General features: G+C 65.9%; 2 protein-coding genes across 5 annotated transcripts; one reads left to right on the forward strand and one right to left on the reverse strand.

Annotated features, from left to right (window-relative positions):
• Positions 1-1,169: 1,169 nt before the first annotated feature.
• Positions 1,170-8,636, forward strand: RHOG (ras homolog family member G). Its single transcript, XM_063393332.1, has 2 exons — positions 1,170-1,307; positions 6,963-8,636. The coding sequence occupies exon 2, from the start codon at positions 6,992-6,994 to the stop codon at positions 7,565-7,567; it is 576 nt and encodes a 191-aa protein (XP_063249402.1). The 5' UTR covers positions 1,170-1,307; positions 6,963-6,991; the 3' UTR covers positions 7,568-8,636.
• A 1,977-nt stretch (positions 8,637-10,613) lies between these two features.
• On the reverse strand, positions 10,614-27,446 carry PGAP2 (post-GPI attachment to proteins 2). 4 transcript variants are annotated; one of them, XM_063393334.1, is made up of 7 exons: positions 27,310-27,446; positions 24,231-24,404; positions 22,844-23,096; positions 21,321-21,422; positions 20,110-20,204; positions 12,352-12,460; positions 10,614-11,873 (listed from the first exon to the last, which is right to left on the reverse strand). In XM_063393334.1, the coding sequence occupies exons 2-7, from the start codon at positions 24,393-24,395 to the stop codon at positions 11,743-11,745; spliced, it is 855 nt and encodes a 284-aa protein (XP_063249404.1). In that variant the 5' UTR covers positions 24,396-24,404; positions 27,310-27,446; the 3' UTR covers positions 10,614-11,742. The 4 variants fall into 4 exon arrangements, with proteins under 4 accessions (XP_063249404.1, XP_063249403.1, XP_063249406.1 ...); XM_063393333.1 differs by having other exon boundaries at positions 20,098-20,204; XM_063393336.1 differs by lacking the exon at positions 21,321-21,422.
• Between the last annotated feature and the right edge of the window lie 22 nt (positions 27,447-27,468).

The raw sequence follows: 27,468 nt of genomic DNA on the forward strand, positions 1-27,468 counted from the left end.
CTCACATCCAGTCCCACTCCTCACAGCCTGTCCCACTCCGGCCGGGGTGCTCCCAGCAGTGACACCCTTGTCCCTGGAGCAGGCTCCTCCCAGCTTGGTGCCCCACTGTGGGCTGGGGGTCCCAGGCTGGCCCCTCGTGGGGACCCCCAGCCTGGGGGCTGCCCAGGCTGTCACACGGGGCTGGCCTCTGTCCCCTCTCTGCTGGGTGCCAGTTCTGGTCCTTGTCCTGCCACTGGGGAAGGTGCCGGGTGTGGGTGGGGGTCCCACGCCTGCAGACCCCGAGATAAGGATGGGGACAGGCTGCTCACTGCCAGGGACTGCCTCCCCTCCATCCCTGGGCGACCCCCACAAGCCCCCCCAGTCCCAGGGACCCCCACGGGCTGCGGGTGCTCCTGGGGGAACCTGGCCCTTATGGGGACTCCCAACCTGGGGGACCAAACCCTTGGGGGACCCTCCCAGTGCCCAGGCTGCTCCAGCCCTGACACAGCACAGCTCGGGGGGGCACTCAGCTCGGGGGGGCACTCCCGCAGCGGCCCCGGGACCCCCCACTCCCCCTTGGGGTGCAGCAGGGTGGCCCCAGTTCCCGCAGGGCCAGCTGGTGTCCCTGTGCTGTCACCCCATCCTCACGCCCCCCCGGGGCACTCCGAGGGCAGGGGGTGTCCCCTGCCCCCCGCCGGCGGCCCCGAGTCCCCAGGTAGCCCCGAGGGGGGTGGTTCCCCTCCCTTGTCACCCCCCTCACCCCCAAAGCTCCGGTCCCGCCGGGCTGGCAGGGCCGTGCCGGGGTGTCCCTGTCCCCAGCCCTGTCCCCAGCGGGGGCGGGCCGGCCCAGGGGGTGTCAGGGGTTGAGGGGGGGGTCAGGGATGAGTGCCAGGGGCGGGGTGGGGGGGTCAGAGGTGGGCTCAAGGGTGGGGGGCTCAAGGATGGGGGTGCGGGGGGCACAGGCAGCCGGCGAAGGAGGAGGGTCCGTGTTCCCCCCCGGCCCCGGGGGCTGCGGGTCCCTGCCCGGGGCGGTCCCGGGGTCCTGCCCCGAACCCGCCGCAGCCTCCGCTCGCAGCCGCGTCCCGGCGCCCGCAGCCGGGGCCGGTGGCGGAGGGCGCGGGGGCTGCGCTGCCCGGCCCGGGGCCGAGGAAGGAAGCGGCGGGCGCGGGGGGCCGGGCGCGGCGGGGGAAGTTTCTCCGCGGGACCGCCCGGGGCGGTGGAGGAGGCGGCCGCAGACTTCCTCCTCCTCCTCCTCCTCTTCGTCCTGCTCTTCGTGCTGCTGCCGCTGCCGCCCCGGCCCCGCGCCCGCCGCCGCGCCATGCCCCGGGGTGAGTGCGGGGCCGGGGGCACCGGAGGGGCCGGGGGTCCCCGCGGGGCCGGGGTCCAGTCGGGGGCGGGGGGAGCCGCCTGCCGGGGCCAGGGCGGGGGCGGCGGCAGCGGGACCCGCCCGGAGCGGGACCCGCCCGGAGCGGGACAGCGGGGGATAACGGGACTGCCTGGGATAACGGAGCTCCGGGGAGAGCGGGGCTGGGATAACGGGGCTCCGGGGATAAGGGGAGCGCCGAGGGTAACGGAACCGTTAGGGATAACGGGACAGCCGGGGATAACGGGACAGCTGGGGATAACGGGCCATGGGGGGCCGGAGGAGCGGAGTTTGGGGCCGGAGCGGGGCCGGCAGCAGCCGGGACAGAGCGGAGACAGAAACTGGCCCGGCCCGACCCCCTCGGCGGGACCCCCGGCCCCGCCGAATCTGCAGCCGCACCCCCGCCGCGCCGCCGGCCCGGCGCTGCAGGGGCTGCGCTGACACCGGGGAGCGCCGCACGGCCCGCGGGACCGCCGGCCCCGCACCGAGCCACCGACCCCCGGCACTGACCCCCTCTACCCCCGCACCGACCCACCGACCCCCGGCACTGACCCACCGACCCCCGGCACTGACCCACCGACCCCCGGCATTGACCCACCGACCCCCGGCACTGACCCTCTCTACCCCTGCACTGACCCACTGGCCCCCTGCACTGCTCCGCACTGCTCCGGCCCCCCCCGGCCCCCCTCCTCTGACACACTGAGCCCCCCTGCACTGACCCCACACAGCCCTTGCAGGCGCTGTCACACGTGCAGCAGCCAGGACCTGCCGGAGCTGTCCCTGTGGCAGGGGTGCCTGTGGTGGGTGCTTGTCATGGGGTCCCCCCGGTTGTCCCCCGGGGTCACTGGGTCACTCAGTCAGCGTGGGGACACCCACGGTCCCCTAGAGCCTGTTGGGGGTGTGGATGGGTGCTGGGGTTGGGGGCTGCTGGCTTCCTCTGCTTGGCTCGTGGGAAGGAGAAGCCACTGAGGCACTGAGGTTCGGTTTGTGGCCCTTGGGGACAGGCTGTGGTGGCAGTGTGGTGGGACGGGGCCGGCACCGGGGCCGCGGCGCCGGGAGCACCTGTGGGCAGCTGTGGTGGTGCCGGGCGGGGCTGGCCGTGGGTGCAGGTGTGGGCAGTGCCCTCGTGCCTGGAAGGGAGCTGGGTTTGGCCATGGCCCAGAGCAGTGCCGGAGCAGCGCCGTGCTGCTGGGACCTGCCAGCAGCTCCATTGGAGGCCAGGGAGCCTGGCCTGGCCTACCTGGCTCCATCCATCCATCCCTCCATCCATCCATCCATCCATCCATCCATCCATCCATCCATCCATCCATCCATCCATCCATCCATCCATCCATCCCTCCATCCATCCATCCATCCATCCATCCATCCATGCATCCATGCATCCCTCCATCCATCCCTCCATCCATCCATCCATCATCCATCCCTCCATCCATCCCTCCATCCCTCCACCCCTTCATCCATCCATCCATCCATCCATCCCTCCATCCATCCCTCCCTCCCTCCCTCCCTCCCAGGCTCCCCCTGATGTCACTCTTTCCAGCACTCTGTTGCTGGAAACAGTGGCCAGGTCACACAGGGGGTCACCACATCCCCTTGAGGGGCCTGGATCCAGCTCCAGCCCTGGAGCTGTGGAGCTTTGGCAGCACCTGGAGCAGAGGCCAAGGGCTGGGAGTGGCCGTGGCGAGAGGCAGAGAGGGACCTGGCCTGGGAGGGAAATAAAATGAGGAAATTAGTCACGACAGCTGGAAAATGAGGGAAATCAAAATCCTCCGACTCAGCATGGAAGTTATTTTAGCTGTCACGGCAGAGCCTGGGGCAGAGCTGAGGGGCCCCTGGGGGGTCCCTGGGTCCCCACCATGGCCATGGATCCCCGTGGGTCCTGCTTGGGATCTGGAGATTTGAGTAGTTTTATTAATTTCCTCTTTCTGCTGCTGAGCTGGCAGCAGGGCCAGGGTTACACTGCTGTGCTGAGAGGAGTGACCCCGGGGAGTGGGGCTGGTGCCCCCCAGCCTTGGGTGGGCCTGGGCACGTCCCAGGGGTGCCCGGGGCAGGGTGGGGCGCAGGGTGGGTGTGAGGTGCTGGCGGCCGTGGTGCGGGGAGGGCTGCAGGGCCGGTTCAGGGAGGCTGGGTCAGGTTTGGGGGCCGTGGGACAGGCACAGGCAGCTCTCGGGGGCGGCTGCTCCACTTCCCCGGCGGAAACCCCCGGGGGCTGCCCCGGCCGGGAGCGCTGGCAGAGGGTTTTGCTTCCCTTTTCTGCCGAAGAGATGAGTCGCTTTTCCCGTGCCAGGGGGTGGCGGTGGGAGGGGGGACCTCTGTGTGCCACCCAGAGTCCCCCTGGCCGCCCCCTCCTCTCCCAGCACCCCAAAGGCCACCCCGGTGGCACCGCGGTGCGGAGCGTGGCCGGGGCCCCGGGGCTGGCACGGTGCGGCCCCCGTGCTCCACCCTCCCTTCCGGGCCCCCTCCCATGGGGCTGGGAAGGGACGGGTGTCCCCACGGGCTATGTCCCCACGGGCTGTGTCCCCCCAGGCTGTGTCCCCACGGGCTGTGTCCCTCACAGGCTGTGTCCCCACGGGCTGTGTCCCCCACAGGCTATGTCCCCGCGGGCTGTGACCTCACAGGCTGTGTCCCCACAGGCTGTGTCCCTGCGGGCTGTGACCTCACAGGCAGTGTCCCCACGGGCTGTGACCTCACAGGCTGTGTCCCCACGGGCTGTGTCCCTGCGGGCTGTCCCCTCAGCCCCAGGGGGCCACTTTGACCCCGGCATCCCGCGGGCCAGAAGGGGTTAAATGCGCTGCGGGCCGCGGATTTCCTGGGAGAACAGAGCTAGCCTTGTGCCGCAGCGGAGCTGGCAGCAGGCGGCGGGGGCACACCAGGGCCAGGGCACCCACCCAGTGTGCCCGGACTGGCCCATGCTGGCCCCCAGGGCAGCAGGACCCTCGGGAGCCCCAGCATGGCTGCGGGGACACGGGTGATCTCCAGTGGCATCACCACGAGGATGCCACCGGGCAGCCCCTGGCCCTGCCCTGGAATGGGGCTCCTCTGGCAGGGTTCCTGCCCACCCCCTGTCCCGTGCTGGGGGACACGGGGGCCCAGCGGGTCAGGAGGCAGGGCACAGGTCCCTCCTCATCCTCCAGGGGCAGTGGGGACCCATCAGGACCGTGATGATGTGATGGCTGTGGCTGCAAACCTTGGTCGTGACAGAGCCGGGGCCCCCTGGCACCCACACCCCCTCCTTGGCACCCAGACACACTCGGGGCTGCTGCGGGGGCTCTGCCCAACACCAAGCCCCCTCCTCAGAGAGACATTTGCCCTGTGAGCCTGGGCCGTGCCTGCAGGTCCCCTCGCTGTGCCACAGGCACCTCGTACCCAGTGCTGGCAGTGCCAGGGCTGGCAGGAGCCAAAGCACTCCTGTGTGAGCCCTCGGGTCCTGCCACGGCCCCAGCATGGGCACTGCGTGTGCCCACGTCTGCTGAGTGCTGCTGACAGACCTGGGGCACTCTGGGCCTCCACACCCCAGGGGTGCTGGAGAAGTGACCCCTGGCCTCTAGCCCCTCCTCCTCATCATCTTCCTCCTCCTCATCCTCTTCCTCCTCCTTTCCCTCCTCCTCTCTGTGTCGTGGTGATGATGCTCTCATGGGCACAAGTGTTTCCTCTGCGCTGGGATGAGGATGGGGATGGGGATGGGGATGAGTGTGAGGATGAGGATGGTTCCTGCCAGGTGCAGCTCATCCCGAGGTGCCCACAGTCAGTTTGGAGGGTTTGGGCTCAGCATGAGCAGTGTGTGCCGTGTCCCACTGTGGGATGGGCACAGGGCCAGGCTGGTGCTCAGGGCTGCTGGGGGCCCAGACTGAGTCACATGGGCCAAATGGGGCCTTGGGGTGACAGGGGCAGCTGTGTCCCACTCCAGGGGCTGCCCTGGGAGCCCTGGGCGAAGGGATGGGGTGGCTGCAGGACAGAAGGGGCACAGGGGACGTGGGTGGCACTTACAGCCCTGTGGAAGGTGCACGTGCCCGAGGGTGGCCCCATGCAGGGACCTCGGTCTCCCACAGTCCTGACCCTGGAGCCCTGATCCTGGTCCCATGACCCTGACCCTGTTCCTCCCTCTGCCCTGCTCCTTCTCCCTCTGCTCCTGCTCCCGTTGCTCTGATCCACTTCCTTCCCCCGTCCCGCTCCAGCTCCTCCTGCTCCGGTTCCTTCTCCCACTGTCCTGGTCTCCTTGACTCAGATCCCACTGTCTGGATTCTGCTCCTGTCCCCATCACTCCTCTGTTCCTGCTGCCATCCGTGTGTCCCTTGTCCCCCGGCCGGCCCCGTGTCCGTGTGAGCCCCGCAGCCCAGGGGGTGCCGCTGCCTGCGCCTGCCCCGGCTGAGCAGCTGCCGAAACTGCTGGAGGAAACCTCCCGAACTGGAGGCCAAAGGCCGGGGCTGTTTGTGTCCCCCTGGGACCCGCAGGCGGCTTCCTGCGGGGGTGGGGACGGGGCCCGCCTGTGCTGGCCCCGCTGCTCCCCGTGCACGCCCCAGGGATGTGCAGGGGGCTGCCCGGGGAGGCTGAAGCTGCCCGGGGAGGCGGAGGCGGCTGCGGGGCGTTGCTGGCGGCCCCGGTGCGTGTCCCGGGGCGCGGGCAGGCAGGGCGGGGGTCACGGCACAGCCCCGGCCGCAGGAAGCCGCGTGTCAGGGCGGGAAGAGGAAGAGCGACTTCCCCATCCGAGGGGACAGGGAGTGGCTGCGGCTCGGGCCGGGGGCGCCCTCCCTGCCCCCACCCCCAGCCCCGCAGCCTCGGGGGACTCCGGGAACGGGGACCCCCAGCCCAGCACCCCGGGACACTGCGGCTTCTCTGCCGTCACTGGCACGGTGGGGTTCCCATCCTCCCGGTGTGATCCCATGGCTGGGCACCGGGAGCCCGGTGGGAAAGGGCTGCGGCCCCAGGGTGGGCACGGCCCCAGCCCAGCACGGCGGGGCGCCCCCGCCTCGGCTGGGCAGGGCTGGCAGCGCCCGGCTCCGGCAGCAGCAGGAAGGGAGCAGGATGCGGCCCTTGATGGGAATTGCAGAGGGAACCTGAGGAAGGAAAACGCGCGCCGGGACTGGGGATAAACACAGCTGCAGGAGCGGACGCTGGCTCCGGGGCCGCGCCAGCGCCGCGCTCCAGCACAGCCAGCCCGGCCCCCGCCCGCCAGAACCAGCGCTGGCCCTGCTCGGTGTGGGCAGCACCGGGGCTGGGACAGATGGGGACGGCCCAGGGGCTGCCACAGCACAGATAAGCCCCTGCTCCCTACTCCCTGCCCTCCATCCCATTCCGGGCTGGGGGCACAGCGTGGGATGGCACGGGATGACACAGGGCACTGCCACAGCCTGGCTGCCGAGGATGCAGCCATGGAGACGATGCGGTCCCCATGCACACTGGCCATGGTGGCACTTGTGTGTCCCAGGGTCACGGGGGGCAGATCCCCACCGGGGGTCTCTGTCGGGGGGATGTGCCTGCCTGGGAAGCTCACCCTGGGTTGGTGGGTGAGCCAAGGGGGTGTGATCCCTGAGCAGCCTCCGGCCTCGGGGTGTCCCAGCGGGGGCACCACGGTGACCCAGCCCTGGAACATCCCCTCCCTGAGCCTCTTCTCCTCCCACAGGCTGCTGAAGGGACGCCAGCACCGCCGGGATGCAGAGCATCAAGTGCGTGGTGGTGGGTGACGGGGCGGTGGGCAAGACCTGCCTGCTCATCTGCTACACCACCAACGCCTTCCCCAAGGAGTACATCCCCACCGTGTTCGACAACTACAGCGCGCAGAACACGGTGGACGGCAGGACTATTAACCTAAACCTGTGGGACACGGCCGGCCAGGAGGAGTACGACCGCCTGCGGACGCTTTCCTACCCCCAGACCAACGTCTTCATCATCTGCTTCTCCATCGCCAGCCCGCCCTCCTACGAGAACGTCAAGCACAAGTGGTACCCTGAGGTGTGCCACCACTGCCCCAGCGTGCCCATCCTCCTCGTCGGCACCAAGAAGGATCTGAGGAACAACCCCGAGACCATGAAGAGGCTCAAGGAGCAGAACCAGGCGCCCATCACCACCCAGCAGGGCATCAGCCTCTCCAAGCAGATCCGCGCCGTCAAGTACCTGGAGTGCTCTGCGCTCAACCAGGAGGGCATCAAGGATGTGTTCACCGAGGCCGTGAGGGCCGTGCTCAACCCCGCCCCGGCCAAGCCCAAGAGGCCCTGTGTGCTCTTGTGACGGGGCTGCCCACAGACGATCCTGCCCCGGCACCCCCTCACTCCTGCCCCACCCACCCCGGTGTCCCCCGAGCCTCCAGCTTTGATAATACAGACCTCGTTTGCACTAACTGTGCCCGCCCCGGGGGCACCGGGGCCGCCCCACCCCGCCCCGGCTGTCAGCGTTCTCTGGTGCCGCCTCTGCCGTCCCGGCACAGCAACGCTTCCTGAGAAGGGGGTGCCCGGGGTGGGCCAACCCCACCGCAGCCCTGAGCACCCTGCTGGGACCTGTCACCCCGAGCCCTCCACGGGGACCTGCCACCTCCACGCTCTGCACCAGCTGGGGCACAGGGGGTCCCCAGCCCTCTGTGCCAGCCCTGGCACTCGCCCAGCCCGGAGCATCTTGCTGGCACTGCCCCATGGGATCCCGGGGATACCCTGGGATCCCGGTGGTGGAACCAGGGCTCCTGGGAGGTGTTTGGGGTGAGGTGTCCCCCCACACCAGGGACCTGCAGCCCTGCTGAGGGCAGAGCCAGTGTGGCCAGAGGAGAGAGTTCCTGCCCTGGCTGGTGCTGGAGCTCCACAGGGAAGGACTCACCTGTAACCAGCTGCCCCCGAGGTTGCTTCTCCTTAAATAAAAACCTGCCCAGACCCCTGTGTCCTGTGCTCTCCCATGTGCACCCACCTTTCCTGGGCATAGGGACACTCCCTGGAGGGACATGGGTGTCACCAGCCCGAGCTGGGCTGGGACCCCTCACCGGGCCAGGGCAAAGCTGAGGGTGCTCATGGTGCCTGCCAGGGCTCTCTTCCAGGGGAAACTGCCAGGGGAAGCTTGGGATGTCCCTGCCACGGCCAGTCCTGACCCCACCATCTCTGTGCCCAGCTGAGCTCACACCTGGGGGCTTGGGGACATTGTAAGGGACAGGAACAGGGACAGTGCAGGAGGTGGCCATGGGGCCATTGCACTATGTGGGAATGGGGACATTGCAGGAATTGGCACACGAGTGGGGTCCCCACCTGGGCAGCCCCCACCCACCCCAGCCCCGTCTCTGGGGTGGCAGATGGAGGGCAGAGCCCTGTGTTGCCATGCCCAGGGCTGTCCTGGGGGTCCCCGTGTCCTGTGGCTGCCGATGGCAGCAGCAAGGGACGGGTGGCATCCCCAGCCGCTCTCGCCACCCCCTCGCCACCCCCCCGGCACGTGCTGGAGGGCAGCCAGATCCGGACACGGGCCCCTTGTCCGGTCCCGGGGCCTTCCTGCAGGAAGGGCAGAGACCCGGTGCCCGCCACAAGCCGCCTTTGTTCCCTGCTGCCATTTCAGCCAGAGCTGGGGGCAGGCGTGGGCAGCAGGGCTGGGGGACAGCGGGACTGGGGGGCAGAGGGGCTGGGGACAGTGGGGCTGGGGACAGTGGGGCTGGGGACAGTGGGGCTGGGGGGCAGCGGGGCTGGGGGGCAGCGGGGCTGGGGGGCAGCAGGGCTGGGGGGCTCCAGCCTCCAGCCCTCCCATGGCCGTGCCCGAGGAGCCTCCCGAGGCTGCTGCAGAGCCTGGCCACTCCAGACCCCCACCCGGGGAGCCCACAGCGACGGGACACGGCCCCAGGGGCAATGCAAGGCCAGGGGCTCGGGGGTCCTGGCTGCACCAAATCCTGCTCCCACCATGGGCATCCAACAGCCCTGTCCTGCTCTGCCCAGGTGGAATCTCCATGGCCATGTCCTGGTCCCACTGTGGAGATCCCCATGGCCATGTCCTGCTCCTGCTGTGGGGATCTCCATGGCCATGTCCTGCTCCTGCTGTGGGGATCTCCATGGCCATGTCCTGCTCCTGCTGTGGGGATCTCCATGGCCATGTCCTGCTCCTGCTGTGGGGATCTCCATGGCCATGTCCTGCTCCTGCTGTGGGGATCTCCATGGCCATGTCCTGCTCCTGCTGTGGGGATCTCCATGGCCATGTCCTGCTCCTGCTGTGGGGATCTCCATGGCCATGTCCTGCTCCTCCTGTGGGGATCTCCATGGCCATGTCCTGGCCCTGCACTGGGGATCTCCATGGCCATGTCCTGCTCCCACTGTGAGGATCCCCATGGCCATGTCCTGCTCCTCCTGTGGGGATCTCCAGGGTCATGTCCTGTTCGCAGTGTGGGGCTGGCGAGGTGCCACCCCAGTGGGGTTTGGTGTAGAAGTGGGTGCTGGGATGGGGAGGGGACCCCATGATGACACAAGCAGGACACAGCCCTGCTCTGGCCCAGCACAGCAGGATGAGCTCATGGCTCTTCCCCTCCCAGCTGCTCCCGGGGCGGCCGCAGCGAGGGCAGGGCCCCACCATGGCCTGGGACAGGGGGAACCAAGCCCCTGGAAGCTGCCCTGCCCCTGCCCTGGCAGTGCCAGCCCAGCCCTCCTAGCCCCAGGCTCTGTCCCCGGGGCTGTGCCAGCCCCTGGCCCCACAGCATCTGTAAGATCTGCAGGATCCACAGCCCAGTCAGCAGTCCCTGGAGCTGGGCGGGGAGCGGGGCCGCCAGCTGCAGGGTGGGCTCAGCCCCACGCCTCCAGCCCGGCTCCTGGCAGCTTCCCAGCCTCGCTGAACCTTCCCAGGCTTCATCCGGCACCCAGGGGCCACGTCCCACATCACAGCCCCAACAGCCAGGATGCAGAGCCCACACCCCAGTGATCCACATCCTGCATCCCAGTGATCCACACCCTGCACCCCAGTGATCCACACCCTGCACCCCAGTGATCCAAACCCTGCACCCCAGTGATCCACACCCTGCACCCCAGTGATCCACATTCCACACCCCAGTGATCCACAGCCTGCACCTCAGCACCCAGGCTTCACATTCCATGCCCCAGTGACCCACACCCTGCAGGGATCTGCATCCTGAGCCCCAGCTCCAGGATTCCACACCCCAGAGGTCACACCTTGCACCCCAGATCCTACACCCAGGATCCACCTCCCACACTCCAGCCCCGGTGCCCGGGGTCCGTGTCCTGCACCCCATTCCAGCTCCGGCCCTGCCCGGGCTGTGCCAGGGCCGTGCCAGGCTGGGCCAGGTGGAAATGCTGTGGAGTTTGCCGAGAGCTCACAAAAATACTTGGTGCTTTATTTCCACTTCAAAGCCAAGGCGCTGCGGCGCAGCGCGTCACACGCATGCAGGGACACGGATGGAGCCCATGGATGGGGACAGTGACGATGGACACGTGCGGCAGGACCCGCTCGAAGCCAGCCCGGCCCCAGCTCTGCCAGCTCCCACTGGAGGAGGCTCTGCCCAGCCCTGGGAGGAGCGGTGGGACATCCCAGGGGGCTCTCAGGGGTGGCTGTGCCCAGGTGAAGGGCAGGGAGGGACCCACGCTGGTCCTTCCTGGCCAAGCGTGCGGTGGGATGAGCCCTGGCAAGTGCAGACCTCCCCAAAATCAAGAGAGCTCCAGCTGCCCCTTCCAGGGGCATTGCAGGAGGAGCCTGGGGACACTGTATCCCCCATCTGCCATCCAGTCATGTCCCCTGTGCCCTAGCAGCCAGAGCTGCACATTGGGGGCAGTGCTGAACCCCAGCGGTTCCCAGCTCCGGCCCCATGGCACAGGGGAATCCATGGGGACACTGGGGCAAAGAGCTCCAGCACCAGCACACTCACCCCTCCTCCTCAAACCGTCTTGGAATGGCACAGCACCCCTGGAGCAGCCTGTGCTGCTGGGGAGGCTCCTGGGACAGGCAGGAGTGAGGTGTGGATGCTCCCAGCACCTGCCCTGTCCTGTGTACTCCCACCCTGCTCCAGGCAGTCCCTGCACAGCCCAGCACCTTCCTGCTCCCTCCCGGGAACTCAGGCACAGATGGGCCAGGACCCTGGCCCAGCCCAGTGGGACACCAGTGCCTGAAGCCAGCCCAAAAGGCCACCAGCCCTTTTTGAGGACCTGCCCCAAGACCCCCAGCCTGAAGGAGGAACTGTGAGACCCCCCGGGCCAAGAAAGGACAGGGCAGGGCTGGACCCCCGTGCCCTGATAGCAGGAGCAGCATCCTGCTCTCCCTGGAGCATCCTCCAAAGCGACAGGCAGCAGGACCCTGCTCCTCCCTGCCCTCGTGGAGCAGCCAGGACGGGGTCCCAGCAGGAGCTGCAGGTGCAGCTGGCGCTCCTGGCTCTCGGCACGATCTCGCAGCAGCTGCACAGCAAACAGCCCGGCCCAGCAGCACGGCAGCAGCCCCCGCAGCGGGGCTGCCTAGAAGTGCTTGTCCTCCAGCAGCGAGCTCACCACCAGCTCCTTGTTGCCAAAGTCCCAGAAGGCAGTCATGTGGAAGGCCATGTTGGAGAGGACAACCAGGTACTCCAGGAAGGCAAAGACAGTGTACACTGTGGGGGAAACACAGCGGGTGAGGGGGAGCTGCATCTGCCCCGCGAGCTGGGGGGTCTCTGGGCCACCTGTTTGGGGCAGCAGGGCAGGGGCTGGGGGGCTCGACTCCCACCAGGGAAGAAGGGTGGCTGTGCACCTGGAGCTTCCCTGGGCTGGGATTTGGAAGGCAAGGCATCACATTAGGAGGATGTCAGACATCAGGAAGAATTTTTGGATATCAGAAGAAATTTTTTCATGGAAAGGGTGCTCAGGCCTTGGCAGGGGCTGCCCAGGGAGCTTTGGAGTCCCCATCCCTGGAGGTGTCCCAGAAGGGCTGGAGGTCGCCCTGAGTGCTCTGGGCTGGGGACAAGGTGGGCCTGGGGCACAGCTGGGACTTGCTGATCCCAGGGATCTCTTCCAGCCTTAACGACCCCGTGATTCAGTGACTGTGTGACCACCCAGCCCCCTCCCCACATGGCCCCCAGGCAGCCCCCTCACCTCCAGGGCCGCAGTACCAGTTGTGGTGGAAGTAAACACACACGGCGAACGCAAACGTGATGAAGGTGAAGAAGAAGAGCAGCTGCTTCCACTTGTATGACTTGCGCTCCTGGAAGAGGCCAAGGGCTGGGTAATGCCAGAGCAGCCACCCCCATCCCCATCCCATCCCCATCCCCATCCCATCCCATCCCATCCCATCCCATCCCATCCCATCCCATCCCATCCCATCCCATCCCAGGGAAGCTCTGCCCTGGCCCCTCACAGCCCTGGGGTCTCTGCACCCTGGTTCCTTGTGCAGAGCCCCCCAGGCCAGGCCCAGGGGTGGTTCTGGCAGGGCTGTGCCCGGGGGCACACAGGGCTCACACCTACACGAAGACACAGGGAGTGAGGGAACCACAGGGTCCCAGCAAATATGGGGCCTCCAGTGCTGGGGTGCTCAGGGGACTCCTCGAGGATGGGCCAAGGCTCTACCAGAGGCAGATCCCCTGGCCCAGGTGGCCCCAAGCATGAGGAATTCACCGGGTGCTGCACCTCCTCACCCACAGCAGCAGCAGGGAGGAGGAAACCACATGAAGGGGCGGCAGCCGGGGCGGGTGTGTGCTGGAGAGCTCGCCCAGCACGCCCTGGCACTGGAGGGGCCCCATCCTGCCCCCCAGCACCACCTCTGACGGGGCAGAACAGAGCAAGGGGATGCTGCCAGCAACCCCACAGCCCCAGCTCACTGCTTCTGTGCCCCAGAGCTCAGCCTTTGTGCGCCCCAGGGGCCAGGCCTGTCCCCTGTGATGGGCTCCCCCACCCACTGCCCAGCACCCCAAAGCTGGGGGCTGTGGGTGCAGTGACCCCCAGCAGCCACAGCAGGAACCAGCTCCAGGTCCCTTCCTCTATTTCTCCCATCACACTGAGGGCCGTGGGTAAGGATCCCACAGCCCGGGGGGCAGAGGAACCCCAAGCCATGTCTGGAGCCCAGGGAGGGTGCAGGGGAGCCCTGGAGCAGGGGGCTGCAAGGGGGGTCAGCCCCACGGAAGGGGCTGGGGATGCCGCAGACAGCCCGGGCTGTTACACGTGGGAGGGGAATTTCCCCCTGGCCCGACGCTTCACGTGAGACAAAGATTCCATTCTGAGGGAGCGCTGATAACAAGGAAAATGTAAATTGCCCCATCACACTTTCCATCACCCCCGGAACGCGTGCCAGGGGCTCGGCCAGGGAGGAAAGCCCAGGGAGGAAGGACGGAGTGACGGGCGCTCCACGGTGCGGGACGCGCGGGTGTCGCCCCGCTGCGCCCGGGCTAGCCCTGCCCGCGGCCACGGACGGGCCCGGCGCCAGCGGCAGCGCAGCCCGGCTGGGAGCAGCGGCGGCGGCCCCGGGAGCGGCAGAGCCCCGAGTTTCACACCGGAAAAGCGGCTCGGAACAGCCGCTGCCACCGTGCTGTCACCGCGCTGTCACCGCGCTCCCACGGCAAACGGCAGCGCCGAGCCCGGCACGGCCCCGCCGCGCCCACGCAGCCCTGCCGGGGCCGCCAGGAACCCACCGGGACCGACAGGGATCCACCGGGGCCACGCAGCCCTGCCGGGGCCGCCAGGGACCCACCGGGACCGACAGGGATCCACCGGGGCCACCAGGCAGCGGCTCCTCCCGGGAGCACTGGGGCAGAGGCCAGTTCGGTCATGCAGCTCCAACCCCCCGTCCTGCTGCGGGACCCTGAGATGGCCCTGTGGGAGCCAGCCTGGGCTCAGCACAGTGACCCCGCACCTCTGGGTGCCCCTGAGCTCCCCCTCTCCCGGTCTGGGCGAGGATTATCACACGGATAATTAGGTGTTAATCCCTAATGGCACGGCACGGCTGGCTCAGCCCAGTGCCAGGGGATCACAGGGCAAGGTCCCCAGGAGGTGGCACAGGTGACGTGCCACGATGCTGAGCAGAGCTGGCTCGGAAGCTGGCACCTGGAGAAGGTCCCTGCGGGAGCACGGGCAGGGTGCCCAGGCACTGCTGGGGTGCATAGGGACCACAGTGGGGTGTGGGGGCTGCTGTGCTGCCCCTGCCCTGCTGCAGGAGGGAGGGCAAGGGCCAGCCCACGCTGCGGGCAGCATGGTGGGAGCTGCAGGAGCTGCAGGATGGAGAGGAGCTGCTCATCCCCTCACTGGTGTGGGCTGCACCCACTGCCCTGCTCGGGGCTCAGCAGTGCCAGGCACTGCCCCTGCTTTGTGGGGATCCCCCACTTGGGAACATCCCAGGGAGCCAGAGGGTGGCACCAAGGTTAGAGGGATGGAGCACCTCTGCTGTGAGGAAAGACTGGGAGAATTGGGATTGCTCAGCCTGGACAGGACCAGGAGTCCCCAGGTCAGAGCCCTGCAGAGGAGCTGGCAGCTCCAAGCAGCCTGGCAGGAAGCCACCGAGCTCTGTCTGCCTGTGAGGAAAAGGGGATAAGAAAATCCCAAGGGCAGGGTGCTCCAAGCTGAGCTGGTGCCAGGCTCCCCCGTGGCCTGGCTGGGGCTGCCGGGCTGGCACAGCTGTGGCTGCCAACTTCCTCCTGGCAAGGCAGACCGGGGCCCTGCAAGCCCCCCGGTGTCACACAGCCACCCCAGCCCTCCGTGGCCGCGGGTGAGTCTGGCCCAGAAAAGCACGGGGGATTATATTTAGTGCCCAGCTGGCGGGCCAGCTGAGACACACTGCCCGGCACGCCGAGGTGAGGCAGGAGCAGGGGGAGAGGCGGCTGCAGCAGCCACCCCGGGGACACTCTGGGGTGCTGCTCCCACAGAAGGCACTGGGGGTCTCCTTCCCCCACCCTGGGGGAGCCCCAAGCCCTGCAAACTCAGCTCTGAGGGGTGGCTGCTGTGAGCCACCAGCCAGGAGGCACAGGAGCTTTTCCTGCTTCTTCCACTGCTACAGAGAGGAAGAAGGACTGTGCCCACCCCCAGTTCCCGATGGGGACAGTGATCCTAACTCAAAAGGCAGCAGCTCACTGCGCAGGGACCGCCCAGGCACTGCTGCTGCCCCGGAGCCATCATCCCTTTTGGGGATAAGTGGCCCCTGCAGGGCTGTGTCACACACCAGCCCCAGCTCCCCTCGAGCGTTTCCGGGTCCCTGCAGAGCGCGGAGCCAAAGGGCCCCATGCAGAGCTCAGCTATTTATAGAGGGCTTGGCTTGTCTGAGGCACCGCCAGCGCTCCCAGGGGCGCTGCGAGGAGCTGGGGTGAAACCACGCGTGGTCACCAAGGCGCTTGTGGTCCTGCTGCTCGCACGGCTCAGCCACCCTGCTCCAGCTCCAGGGGCTCAGCTGGGCCCAGGGGACAGGGGGGCTGTGTCCCAGAGCCCCCCGTGCCTTTGCACTGCCGGCAGCCTGGGCTGGGCTCAGCCCCTGAGCCCTGCGGATGCCCGGGGAGTGCGATGCTGTGGGTCACAGCCCAGGGAGACCCAGCTCCACTGGCCACAGCATGGACTGGAAGGGAGCTCAGAGCCCACCCATTGCCACCCCTGCCACGGCAGGGACACCTCCCACTGTCCCAGGCTGCTCCAGCCCCAGTGTCCAGCCTGGCCTTGGGCACTGCCAGGGATGCAGGGGCAGCCACAGCTGCTCTGGGCACCCTGTGCCAGGGCCTGCCCACCCTGCCAGGGAACAATTCCTGATTCCCAAGAGCCCATCCAGCCCTGCCCTCTGGCACTGGGAGCCATTCTCTGGCTCCTGTCCCTGCAGCCCTTGTCCCCAGTCCCTCTGCAGCTCTCCTGGAGCCCCTTCAGGCCCTGGCAGGGGCTCTGAGCTCTCCCTGGAGCTTCTCCTCTCCAGGTGAGCCCCCCCAGCTCTCCCAGCCTGACTCCAGAGCTCCAGCCCTCAGAGCAGCTCTGTAGCCTCCTCTGATGGGCCTGAGCCAGCCAGCCTGGTGGCCACCACATGCCCACACTGGTGTCTGCTGAGGCCACCAGCCCTGAGCTGGAGGGAAAAAATGTGTTTGCAAACAAGAAGTGAAACTGCTCTGCCCCACTGCCCAGCTCTGTGCCTCAAGGCTGGGGGAAGGAGGGTTTTAAGGGTGAGCAGCCAGCCAGGAAGAGCAGAGCTGCCAGCCCAGGTGGGCACTGCCACACCACGGCCAAGCGCCAAGCACAGGGTGCAGTGATCAGCCACAGCTGAAGGCTCCCAGGCTCCATTTCCCTTTTCTACAGAATCTCTCTCCTCTGCTTTGCCTTTCCCCTCCTTTTCTGTCTCCTGCTTTCTCGTTTCTGCCCTCCTGCAGAGCCTTCTTTTCCCTTCTCTCAGCATTTGCCACCCTGTAACCGTCTGTACTTCCTCATTGCAAACCAGTTCCTCTGCACCTTCCTGCCCTCGCACAGCAGCAGTTGCAACAGGAGCCCTGCTGGAGGAGAAGCTTTTGCAAGACCAATTCCTGTCCCTGCTGCATTGCCAGCCCTGGGGAGCTTCACCCCCTCCAGCAGCACCAAAAGGGGTGCCAGGCATGGGGCTGGGAAGGCACAGCGCCCCAGTTCCCTGCTCCAGACAGAGCCAGCTCCCCAGCTCCCCACACGGAGTTTGTCCTGGACATGGTCCCAGGTTTGGCCCTGGAGAACCTGAACCCTGTGGGGACCCTCTGCTGAGGAGGGAGGTATGGAACACCGTGGGACCGGATCCATCCCTTGCCTGTCCCCTCCTGCCATCGCCAGCTGCAGGGCTGCGGGCAGCAAACGTGAACAAGGGACACAAACCGAGCCAGTCTGCCCCAAGGTGCCGTGATGCACACGGGGGATCAAGCTGTGCCCTGGCATAGAACAGCCCCAGGAACGTGGCAGGGCTGCCACTGGCACTGCCCAAGCCCTTGGATGTGCAAGGACGTGGCAGTGGCACTGCCTGTGTCCCGCTGTCCCGCCCTGCCGAGCCAAGCAAGCCGCGGGTGCCACAGGAACTGTGCCAAGCCTGCCAGGGGCAGCAGCCGTGAGCAGAGGGCTTGGAGCCCGAGGACTTCAGGCAGAGAGTGGGACAGGCCCCAGGAGACGGCGCTCGGCCCGGGCGATCCGTGAGAATGATTCACGGCAGGAGCCCAGTGCACATCACCGACAGGGGACACGGCAGTTGCGGGGACCAGCAGTCCCTTAGCCAGGGGTGACACCTGGTGGTGTGACAAGCATTGTGCCCCCTTCACCCCGACACAGCCGGTCTGGGAGCTGTGTCACCCCGCGGCGCCTTCCTCCTCCTCCTCCTCCCTCATCCGTCACCCTCCTGCCCTGGGTGACAGCTCCATCCTGTGGCGCCACACGAAGCTGGCGGGGACACCGGAGCTGGCACAGGGACACTGGAGCTGGCACAGGGACACAGCACCCCCCCGTGGCCTCAGGGCTGGCCCTGGAGGGCTCCTGTCTCCTGGGGGAAACCCCCAGCTTTGGGGGGACCCCGCAGCCCCGAAGGCAGCTCCCCTGCACCAGCAGGGTTGTTCCGGGATGGGAGGAGGGAGCAGTGGTGGCACTGTGCCAGGTGGTGGCATGCTCAGCCAAGGTGTCACCATGTGCCCTGCCCTTTCCCCCAGGGATGTGCACATTTCTCCAGTCCTCGAGCAGTCACAGAACCAACGAGGCTGGAAAATCCCTCTGAGATCACTGAGCCCAACTGCTCCCCAGCAGTGCCAAGGCCACCATTCACCCATGTCCCCAAGTGTCACACCCACACAGCTGTGAAATCCCTCCAGGAATGGCTCCACCCCTGTCCTGGGCAGTTGTCCCAGGGCTGCACTGCCCTTTCTAGGAAGGAATTTTCCCAATATCCGATGTGAACCTCCCCTGGCCCAGCCTGAGGCCGTTCCCTCTCCTCCTGTCCCTGGGAGCAGAGCCCGACCCCCCCAGCTGCCCTCTTCTGTCAGGGAGCTGTGCAGAGCTAGAAGGTCCCTCCTGAGCCTCCTTTTCTCCAGGCTGAGCCCTTTCAGCCCTTCCCCAGCTCCATTCCCCTCCCTGGACATGCTCCAGCCCCCCGAAGTCTCTCTTGCCCTGAGGGGCCCAAAGCTGAGCGCAGGATTTGAGATGTCTCAGCTCATCTCCCACTGCAGGGGAGATGAACCAGCCCCAGTGGGTGATGTGGCATGGGAGGAGATCCGGGGCCTTGGAGGGCTCACCCAGAAAAAAGGCAAGCCAGAACAATATGACAGAAATAAAGGAAGCCGTGGGAAAGCTGCCAAGGAATGACTGTGACACTATTCCCGTGTCACCAGAGGGAACAGATCACTTCCCAGTGAGCGAGGAGAGCCTCAGCATCTCCACAAGTCCCTTTCCTAAGGGGTCTTAAAACTGTTGGAAGCTTCTTTCCCAGGTCTCTGGAGCAAGCAGCAGGGACAGCCCCGGTGAACTGGCGAAGGGGAGGACAAGGAGCAGTGACAGAGCAGGAGCTGGGCCTGCAGAGCTGGGCCCCCAGCACTCATCCTGCTGGGACACGGCCCAGGCACAGCACCCGCCCTACAGCCCTGCTCAGTCCCTTGGGCCAGCCCCCAGCCCTGGGGCACAGGCACACAGCTCCCAAGGGCTCTGCCCTGCAAACTGTCACCTTCCTGGGGCAACACAGCCTGGGGCCCCTCCCCATTTAACACCGGGACCACCAGGGCTGCACCGGGATCAGCTGGGGAGAAGCATCCCAAAGGGAAAGGACAGAGGAGCCCAGACCCACAGGTGAAGCCAAGCGTGCAGGAGCCACGTGGCACAGAGCAGGTCCCACACAGCCCCAAACCGGGATGTCCCCCGGCAGTGCCCACTGTCCCCTGTCAGTGCCCACAGTGCAGGACAAACCTGGATGTCCCACAGTGCCCACTGTCCCCTGTCAGTGCCCACAGTGCAGGACATACCTGGATGTCCTGCCCACCTGCCCCATAACCCAGGACAAGCCTGGATGTCCTGCCCACCTGCCCCATAACCCAGGACAAACCTGGGAGTCCTGCCCATGGCCCAGGACTCACACCACAAACCAGCACGGCACAGAAGCTGCACCACGGCAGCAGGGCCAGGAGCCCCTAGCTGGATCCTCCACCAGACCTGCTGCCCCCCAGCCAGTCCCTGCAGCCCCTGACCCCTCCCCAGAAAAAGAGCCAGAGCCAGCCTGCTCTTCAGAGGCATTCTGGAGCAAAGGGAGAACAACTCCTGCTGCCCGCTGCTCCCAGCTTGCAGGAGCAGCAATTCCCAGCACAGGGAAGCCAACTTCAGCTTAGAAACAGGCATGGAGAAGGGAGGGGCAATTCCAATCCACAGGAGTGCCAACAGTGCTTTCCAATGTGATCTCTACATGAAAACAATCAGATACTGGGAGGAAATCCTTCCCTGGGAGGGTGGGCAGCCCTGGCACAGGGTGCCCAGAGCAGCTGTGGCTGCCCCTGCATCCCTGGCAGTGCCCAAGGCCAGGCTGGATGGGGTTTGGAGCAGCCTGGGACAGTGGGAGGTGTCCCTGCCATGGCAATGGATGGACTGGATGGGTTGTAAGGTCCCATCCCAACCAAAACCATTCTGTGATTCAATGATAAAACCAGAAAACAGGAAATGAAACTCTCCCTTCCCACTTTGCTGTGGCAAATAATGGATTTTGGTGATTTCTCCTGTTTCACTTGCTGCTGTTGGCTCCTTTAGCACCTGCCCAGAGTTATTTCACAAGCAAGGACAGCCAAAGCCCTCCAGTGCCAGCCCAGAGCCCCCCCCCAGCTCCCAGCATGGCCCCAGAGCCCCCCCCAGCTCCCAGCATGGCCCCAGAGCCCCCTCCCAGCTCCCAGCAGAGAGAAGGAAGGAAAGTGTCTGTACCTCGGGACTTACTGTGTGTTTCTTAGTCATTCTCCAGAGGATGCAGGTGAGCAGCATGTGGCCCAGGGCCGATGCGATGAACACGATGAAGGCATTTTCGTGGATTGCTGGATTGACAAACAACAGGTTTCCTGTTCAATCCAAGCCAGGAGCACAAGGGGAACGTGGGGCAGGGTTTGGGAAGCTCTGTGCTCTGCTGGGAGCCCCAGCACCCCAGTGATGCTGGGACTCCAGTGGGGTCTCTGCAGGCGACAGGCACAGCACAGCTCCATAACCTGCTCGTGCTGCCTCAGGGCCCCCTGGAAGGGGGTAAAGGGCCTGGAAGACTTATCCTAAAATGCCAGGAGGGTGTTCATGTGCTCTGGGACCATCACTTCACACGGCTGTAAACTCAGGGACCCTTGGGAGCAGCTCAGCATTGCCACTGTTGTTCTAGAGATGGGGAAACTGAGGCATGGGGAGGGGGCATGCAGAATGAGCCAGTCCAAAATCCAGGAAAGTCATCTTCTGGCCCCCTGTATTACCTACCTGCCCATCAGCAACATCAGCAGCCTCATCTGCAGCACTGAGGTTGCCTCGTGCAGCTGTGGACTGGCCCAGGTACAGGATCAGGCTGGGAAAGCAGCTGGGGCAAGGCTAAGCCAGAGCTGCTCCCGAGGCCCCAAACCCCACACAACCCCTGCACCTTCAGATGAGAGATCTTCATAAGTGCTGCTCTGAAAAGGATTTCCCAGCCCTTCTCCAGAAACTGAACCTCGGGCTGAATTCCCAAGCACCTGAGCAGCAGGAATGCCCGTCCCTGCTTGCCCTGTCCATGCCAGGAGGGAGGTACCAGCAGGGCAGTGAGGTCAGAGGGGGCCCTGCAGGGATGATTAACCTGAGCACGGCAGCTCAGGGCTGGAACTTTCCCCAGAGCCGGGATTAGTCTGGGAGGAGGATCCCAGGAAGTGGGTCAGCCCCAGCTCCTGGCACAGCCACAGCTCGGGCTGCCCTCCCAGGGCTCACACCGGGCCAGGCCAGGCTGGCCCAGGCAGCCAAAGCTCAAAGCAGCACCAGGATTTCCAAGGGCAGGGGCCCAGGCAGACAAGCTGGAGAAGCCCTGGGGCAGGTCAGGCTGCAGACCCTGCCACAAGGGGGGCAGGGACACTTTGCCATGGGGACAGGGAATGCTGGCAGGAGACAGGGAGGGTGAGCTGGGCAGGGACAGGTCCCACACCACTGACCTCCATCAGCAGGAGCCATCCCAGTCTCTGGGCTCCACCACGGAACAGCCTCACCCCAAAGGCTGGGGAAGATCCTGGGATGCTGCTCACAGCACCACAGCCCTGAAGCCCAGAACACTTTGGGTTGGGAGGGACCTTAAAAACCTGTTCATCCCACCCCTGCCACGGCAGGGACACCTCCCACTGTCCCAGGCTGCTCCAGCCCCAGTGTCCAGCCTGGCCTTGGGCACTGCCAGGGATGCAGGGGCAGCCACAGCTGCTCTGGGCACCCTGTGCCAGGGCCTGCCCACCCTGCCAGGGAACAATTCCTGATTCCCAAGAGCCCATCCAGCCCTGCCCTCTGGCACTGGGAGCCATTCCCCATTTCCTGGCACTGCATTCTTTGTTCAAAGTCCCTCTGCAGCCCACAGCTGGACACAGTATCCACCATCACCATCCCACTGTGCAGGCAAAGCCAACTCAACACTGCCCTGCTGATACATCCCAGCACGGGGTTTGTTCCCACTGCAACAGCATCACCTTGCTGGCTCCTGCACCTCAGTGCTCTCAGCTAATCCCTGGTGCCTCCTCCAGATCTTAGGATGAAACAGCAGCTGAAGATCAGCACTGGCTCCTATGTTCTTCTGAGATGAGACCACATGCCAGCCTTTCGTGGCCGGGCTCTGGACATGGATTTAACCTGAAAAACTCTGATTCTGTTTCCAGAAACTACTACAAGGCTGGAGCCAGGCTGGGAGAGCTGGGGGTGCTCACCTGGAGAGGAGAAGCTCCAGAGAGAGCTCAGAGCCCCTGCCAGGGCCTGAAGGGGCTCCAGGAGAGCTGCAGAGGGACTGGGGAAAAGGGCTGCAGGGACAGGAGGCAGGGAATGGCTCCCAGTGCCAGAGGGCAGGGCTGGATGGGCTCTTGGGAATCAGGAATTGTTCCCTGGCAGGGTGGGCAGGCCCTGGCACAGGGTGCCCAGAGCAGCTGTGGCTGCCCCTGCATCCCTGGCATTGCCCAAGGCCAGGTTGGACACTGGGGCTGGAGCAGCCTGGGACAGTGGGAGGGGTCCCTGCCGTGGCAGGGATGGCACTGGGTGGGCTCTGAGGTCCCTTCCCAATCCAAACCAGTCTGGCATTCTGTGATGCCATGAAATTTCCCCCAGAAATTCCTGGGGAGGGTGTGTGAGGGCAGCTGGAGCAGAGCCAGCCCAGAGCCCGGGCTAGGTGTGGGATGCAGGGGAAGCAGGACAAGCTCTGACCCACCTTGCCCACCTCTCCCCCAGAGCAGGACTCGGCACACGGGGGGCACCGAGTGCCAAGGCCTGGTGCAGGCTCCATCCCCAGCCTGAACCCACGGCTTCAACAAGAACTGTAGGAAGAGCTCGGCTATCTGCATGTCATGCACATCATTCCTCTACACCACTAACTTTGGTGGACTCTCTGGGGGTCTTTAGCTGCCTTTTCTCTGCAAAGGTCTCATTGCACAGCAGCGCCCCAGGAATGCCTCAGCGGGGCAGGGCCCAGGCAGGGTGTGACACCTACCATAGTTTTCGGTGGAGGACACGTAGGTGAGGATGAGGAGGGCGAAGTTCTCGAGCAGGTTGAGCAGCAGGGTGAGGTGGCAGAGGCGCAGGTAGCGGGGGTGGGAGCAGTGGCAGCTCTGGTAGTGGTTCCAGTAGGCCAGGGCCACGAGCAGGCGCGGCGCCGAGTGCAGGCCGATGCACAGGCGCCACACGTAGCGCTGCGGGGCCTCGCCGCCGATGGCCGCGCTGATGGACGGCAGGTAGTTGGGCACCTGTGGGGACACGGGTGAGTGGGGACAGCCTCGCACAGAAACTGTCCTTCCTTTAAATCCCCAGTGAGCTCATTCCTACTCCCAAAGCTCGGGAATGTATCGCGGCAGCGCCCCCGGCCCATCCCACGGGTCACGGATCCCACAGCCCTGCTGGGGCTCCACGCAGCTCGCGGGGTGCTGGGGGCCCTGCCCAGGAACCTGCGAAGGTTTCTTGCCTTTACACGCTTGGTTGTCCACAGAATCCCAGAATGGTCTCAGGTGGAAGGACCTTAAGGCTTGGGAACACCTCCCACTGTCCCAGGCTGCTCCAGCCCCAGTGTCCAGCCTGGCCTTGGGCACTGCCAGGGATGCAGGGGCAGCCACAGCTGCTCTGGGCACCCTGTGCCAGGGCCTGCCCACCCTGCCAGGGAACAATTCCTGACTCCCAAGATCCCATCCAGCCCTGCCCTCTGGCACTGCAAGCCATTCCCCATTTCCTGGCACTCCAGGCCCTGCTAAACGTGTGGTGTGAGATGACTCCTGCCCTCCATTCCCAGCTCCCAGCTCATCCAGCTGGGTGAAAGCCCTGGGGAGGAGCCCAATCTCATCCTGCATGGAGCTCCAGGCCCGCCCTGCCCAGACTCCTGTGGCTCCTCTGAACTCCAGCAGACCTGGGGGCAGCAGCTCTGGACCAACCCTCCCCAGGACGATGCGTTTCCCTTCAGCTTCCCCACCTTTATTCCTCACTGCAGTAACCCCCAGCGTGCCCAGCCCGGACACCAGCCTGAGCAGCCTGTACTGCCTTCAGTCCCAGCACAAAGCCAAACCTGCTGCTGCCAGTCCTGAGGCAGCACAAGGACAATGGAACAATGCAGCTTGTTCTGGATCCTGTAACACTTGTGGTGGGAAAGCCCCAGGGAGGAGCTCAGAAAGCCCCAGGGAGGAGCCCAGAAGGAGACAGAAGAGGAGAGAGGAATCCAGGAGGTGGATAGGAGCCCAAGAGGAGAAGGGAGGCCAGGAGAGCAAAGAGCCCAGGAGGAGGAAGAGGAGGCCAAGAGAGCAAAGAGAGAGCCCAGAAGGAGGGAGAGGAGCCCAGAGGACACAGGAGCTCTGTCACCCCTCAGGAATACGGGTCTTTCCCAGGGGGTCTCTCACCCCGCAGTGCGTCGCAGTCGTCTCACGGAAGTTGAAGAGCAGGGACCAGATGACACAGAAGAGGAAGCCAAAGAGGGGGCAGAACACAGTCCCGAGAGCCAGCGTGGTGAAACGCAGCCGGAACAGGATCCCGTCCCGATCCAGCGGTAGCGGGACCTGCAACATCTTGGACACCTGGAAATAGATAAACCAATGCCTGACTGGGGTGCTCGGGCCTGCTCTGGGCAGGATGACGAGGTGGGGACCAGTCACAGCCTGGGCTCGATGAACCTGGGGGGCTTTTTGAAACTCAGAGATTCTGGGATTCTGTCCAGCATGACACAGCCCTGGGCAGGGACAGACACACGGCTCAGCCCCACAGCCCGTGTGACCCCATAGCCTGTGTGACCCCACACAGACACACAGCTCAGCCCCACAGCCTGTGTGACCCCACACAGACACACAGCTCATCCCCACAGCCTGTGTGACCCCACACAGACACACAGCTCAGCCCCACACACACGGCTCAGTCCCACAGCCCGTGTGACCCCATAGCCTGTGTGACCCCACACAGACACACAGCTCAGCCCCACAGCCCGTGTGACCCCACACAGACACACAGCTCAGCCCCACAGCCCGTGTGACCCCATAGCCTGTGTGACCCCACACAGACACACAGCTCATCCCCACAGCCCGTGTGACCCCATAGCCTGTGTGACCCCACACAGACACACAGCTCAGCCCCACAGCCCGTGTGACCCCATAGCCTGTGTGACCCCACACAGACACACATCTCATCCCCACAGCCCGTGTGACCCCACACAGACACACAGCTCAGCCCCACACACACGGCTCAGTCCCACAGCCCGTGTGACCCCATAGCCTGTGTGACCCCACACAGACACACAGCTCAGCCCCACAGCCCGTGTGACCCCACACAGACACACAGCTCAGCTCACACAGACACACAGTGGAGCCCCACACAGACACACAGCTCAGCTCACACAGTCCATGTGACCCCACAGCCTGTGTGACCCCACACAGACACACAGCTCAGCCCCACACAGACACACAGTGCAGCCCCATACAGACACACAGCTCAGCTCACACAGACACACAGCTCAGCCCCATACAGACACACAGCTCAGCTCACACAGACACACAGCTCAGCCCCACAGCCCCTGTGACCCCACACAGACACACAGCTCAGCCCCACACAGACACACAGTGCAGCCCCACACAGACACACAGTGCAGCCCCACACAGACACACAGCTCAGCTCACACAGACACACAGCTAAGCCCCACAGCCTGTGTAACCCCACACAGACACACAGCTCAGCTCACACAGACACACAGCTCAGCCACACAGCCCGTGTGACCCCACACAGACACACAGCTCAGCCCCACAGCCCGTGTGACCCCACACAGACACACAGCTCAGCCCCACACAGACACACGGCTCAGCCCCACACAGACACACAGCTCAGCCCCACACACACGGCTCAGTCCCACACCCCGTGTGACCCCACGGCCATGGGATGGGCAGCACAGACAGGCAGCCAGAGAAAATCCCATTGTGGAGACACAGGAACCTCCAGACTCACGGACAGCAGGGAGCAGAGGCAGAGCAGGGCCGGTCCCTGCAGCCTCCAGAGGGATCTGGCAGGAAGGGCACGTGAACCCTGTCCCGTGGGATCCATCCAGACCATTCCCTACGCTCGGGGCAGCGCTGACACAGCCGGCCCAGAGCTGTCGGCGCCGCCGGGAGCCGCGGCTGCTCCGGCACAGCCCAGCACAGCCCGGCTCCCGCACAGCCCGGCTCCCGCACAGCCCGGCTCCGGCACAGCCCGGCACGGCACAGCCCGGCACGGCACAGCCCGGCTCCGGCACAGCCCGGCACGGCACAGCCCGGCACGGCACAGCCCGGCTCCCACACAGCCCGGCACGGCACAGCCCGGCTCCACAGCCCGTTCTCGCCCCGCCACTCCCGGCCCTGCACGGGCAGCACCGCCTGGAGCTGGGCCAGGGCAGGCTCAGGCTGGAGATCAGGGCAAGGCTCTTCCCCAGAGGTGCTGGCACTGCCCAGGGAATGGGCACGGCCCCAGAGCTCCAGGAGCCTTTGGGATGCCCGGGGTGGGATTGGGGGTCTGGGCAGGGCAGTCCCTGTGGGTCCCTCAGCTCAGGACATGCCATGACCCCACGCACCCCGGCTGCAGATCGGGGCAGCAGAAGCCCCACACAACAACGAAGCCGGGGCTTGTCAGGCTGGGACGGGCACCCCTGGAGCCCGGCAGACGCCCAGAACAGGGGTGCCCCCGGCCCAGGGCTCCCCTCAGCCCCGAGGGATCAGGCTGGCACGGACCCCACCTCAGCACCGCCCGGCTGCGGGACAAATCCGATTTATGGACAATCCCTGAGCCATCTGGGCAGTGCCCCGGGGCAGCACGGCCACTCTGCCAGCGCCAGACCGCCCCACAGCGGGGGAAGGGACCCGGTGACGGGACCCGGTCACCGGGGGCCGCAGAGAGCAGAGCTCAGCCCATCCGCGCTGCTGGGCACGGAGGGGGAATTATTTCAGGATAAAAGCAAAGAGAAAGGGAAGCTCCAAAGGGCGGGACGGGGTGTGCAGGGGAGTCCCCGGCCGGCCCAGGCTCCCCTCCCCGGGACATCGAGGAAACAAACCCCAAGGGGCCCGGGCATGGAGCCCCCCACAGCCTCGCCCTCCCTCGGGGGGCTCGGCCACAGCTCCCTGTGCCGTGGGGACACCCACAGCAGGAACCCGCAGCCTCTGCCCTCCCTCCCCCAAAAGAGTGCAAATAAAAGGCAAACACTTCGTATCACGTGTTGAATGCCCCCCGTCCTGCAGGAGAGGGGCGGCACCACCCCGAGCCATGCCCCGGGTACCCCACACCCCCTTAGAGCCCCCCAGAGCCCCCTCCCCGGGCACTGCCGCTCCCCCGAGCTCCCCGCAGGTGCCCCCTGCCCAGGACCCGCAGGTTGTCGCAGCGAGCGACCCCTCAGGCACCCCACATCCCCCAGAGACCCTCCCTGGGACCCCCTCCCCTAAACCCCGTGCGGACCCCCGAGACGCCCCTCACCGCTCAGCCCCCGTCGCGCTGCTCCATGTCCCGGCCCGGCAGCCCCACCACGCCTCCTCCGCCTTTTCCGCCTCCTCCTCTTCCTCCCTTTCTTCCACCTCTTCCTCTTCTTCCCCCGCCCCCAACCCCGCTGCGGCCCCTTTAAGAGGCGGGGCCCAG

Source organism: Prinia subflava, chromosome 3 (genome assembly GCF_021018805.1).
Source record: "Prinia subflava isolate CZ2003 ecotype Zambia chromosome 3, Cam_Psub_1.2, whole genome shotgun sequence".
In the NCBI taxonomy this organism is placed as follows: Eukaryota; Metazoa; Chordata; class Aves; order Passeriformes; family Cisticolidae; genus Prinia; species Prinia subflava.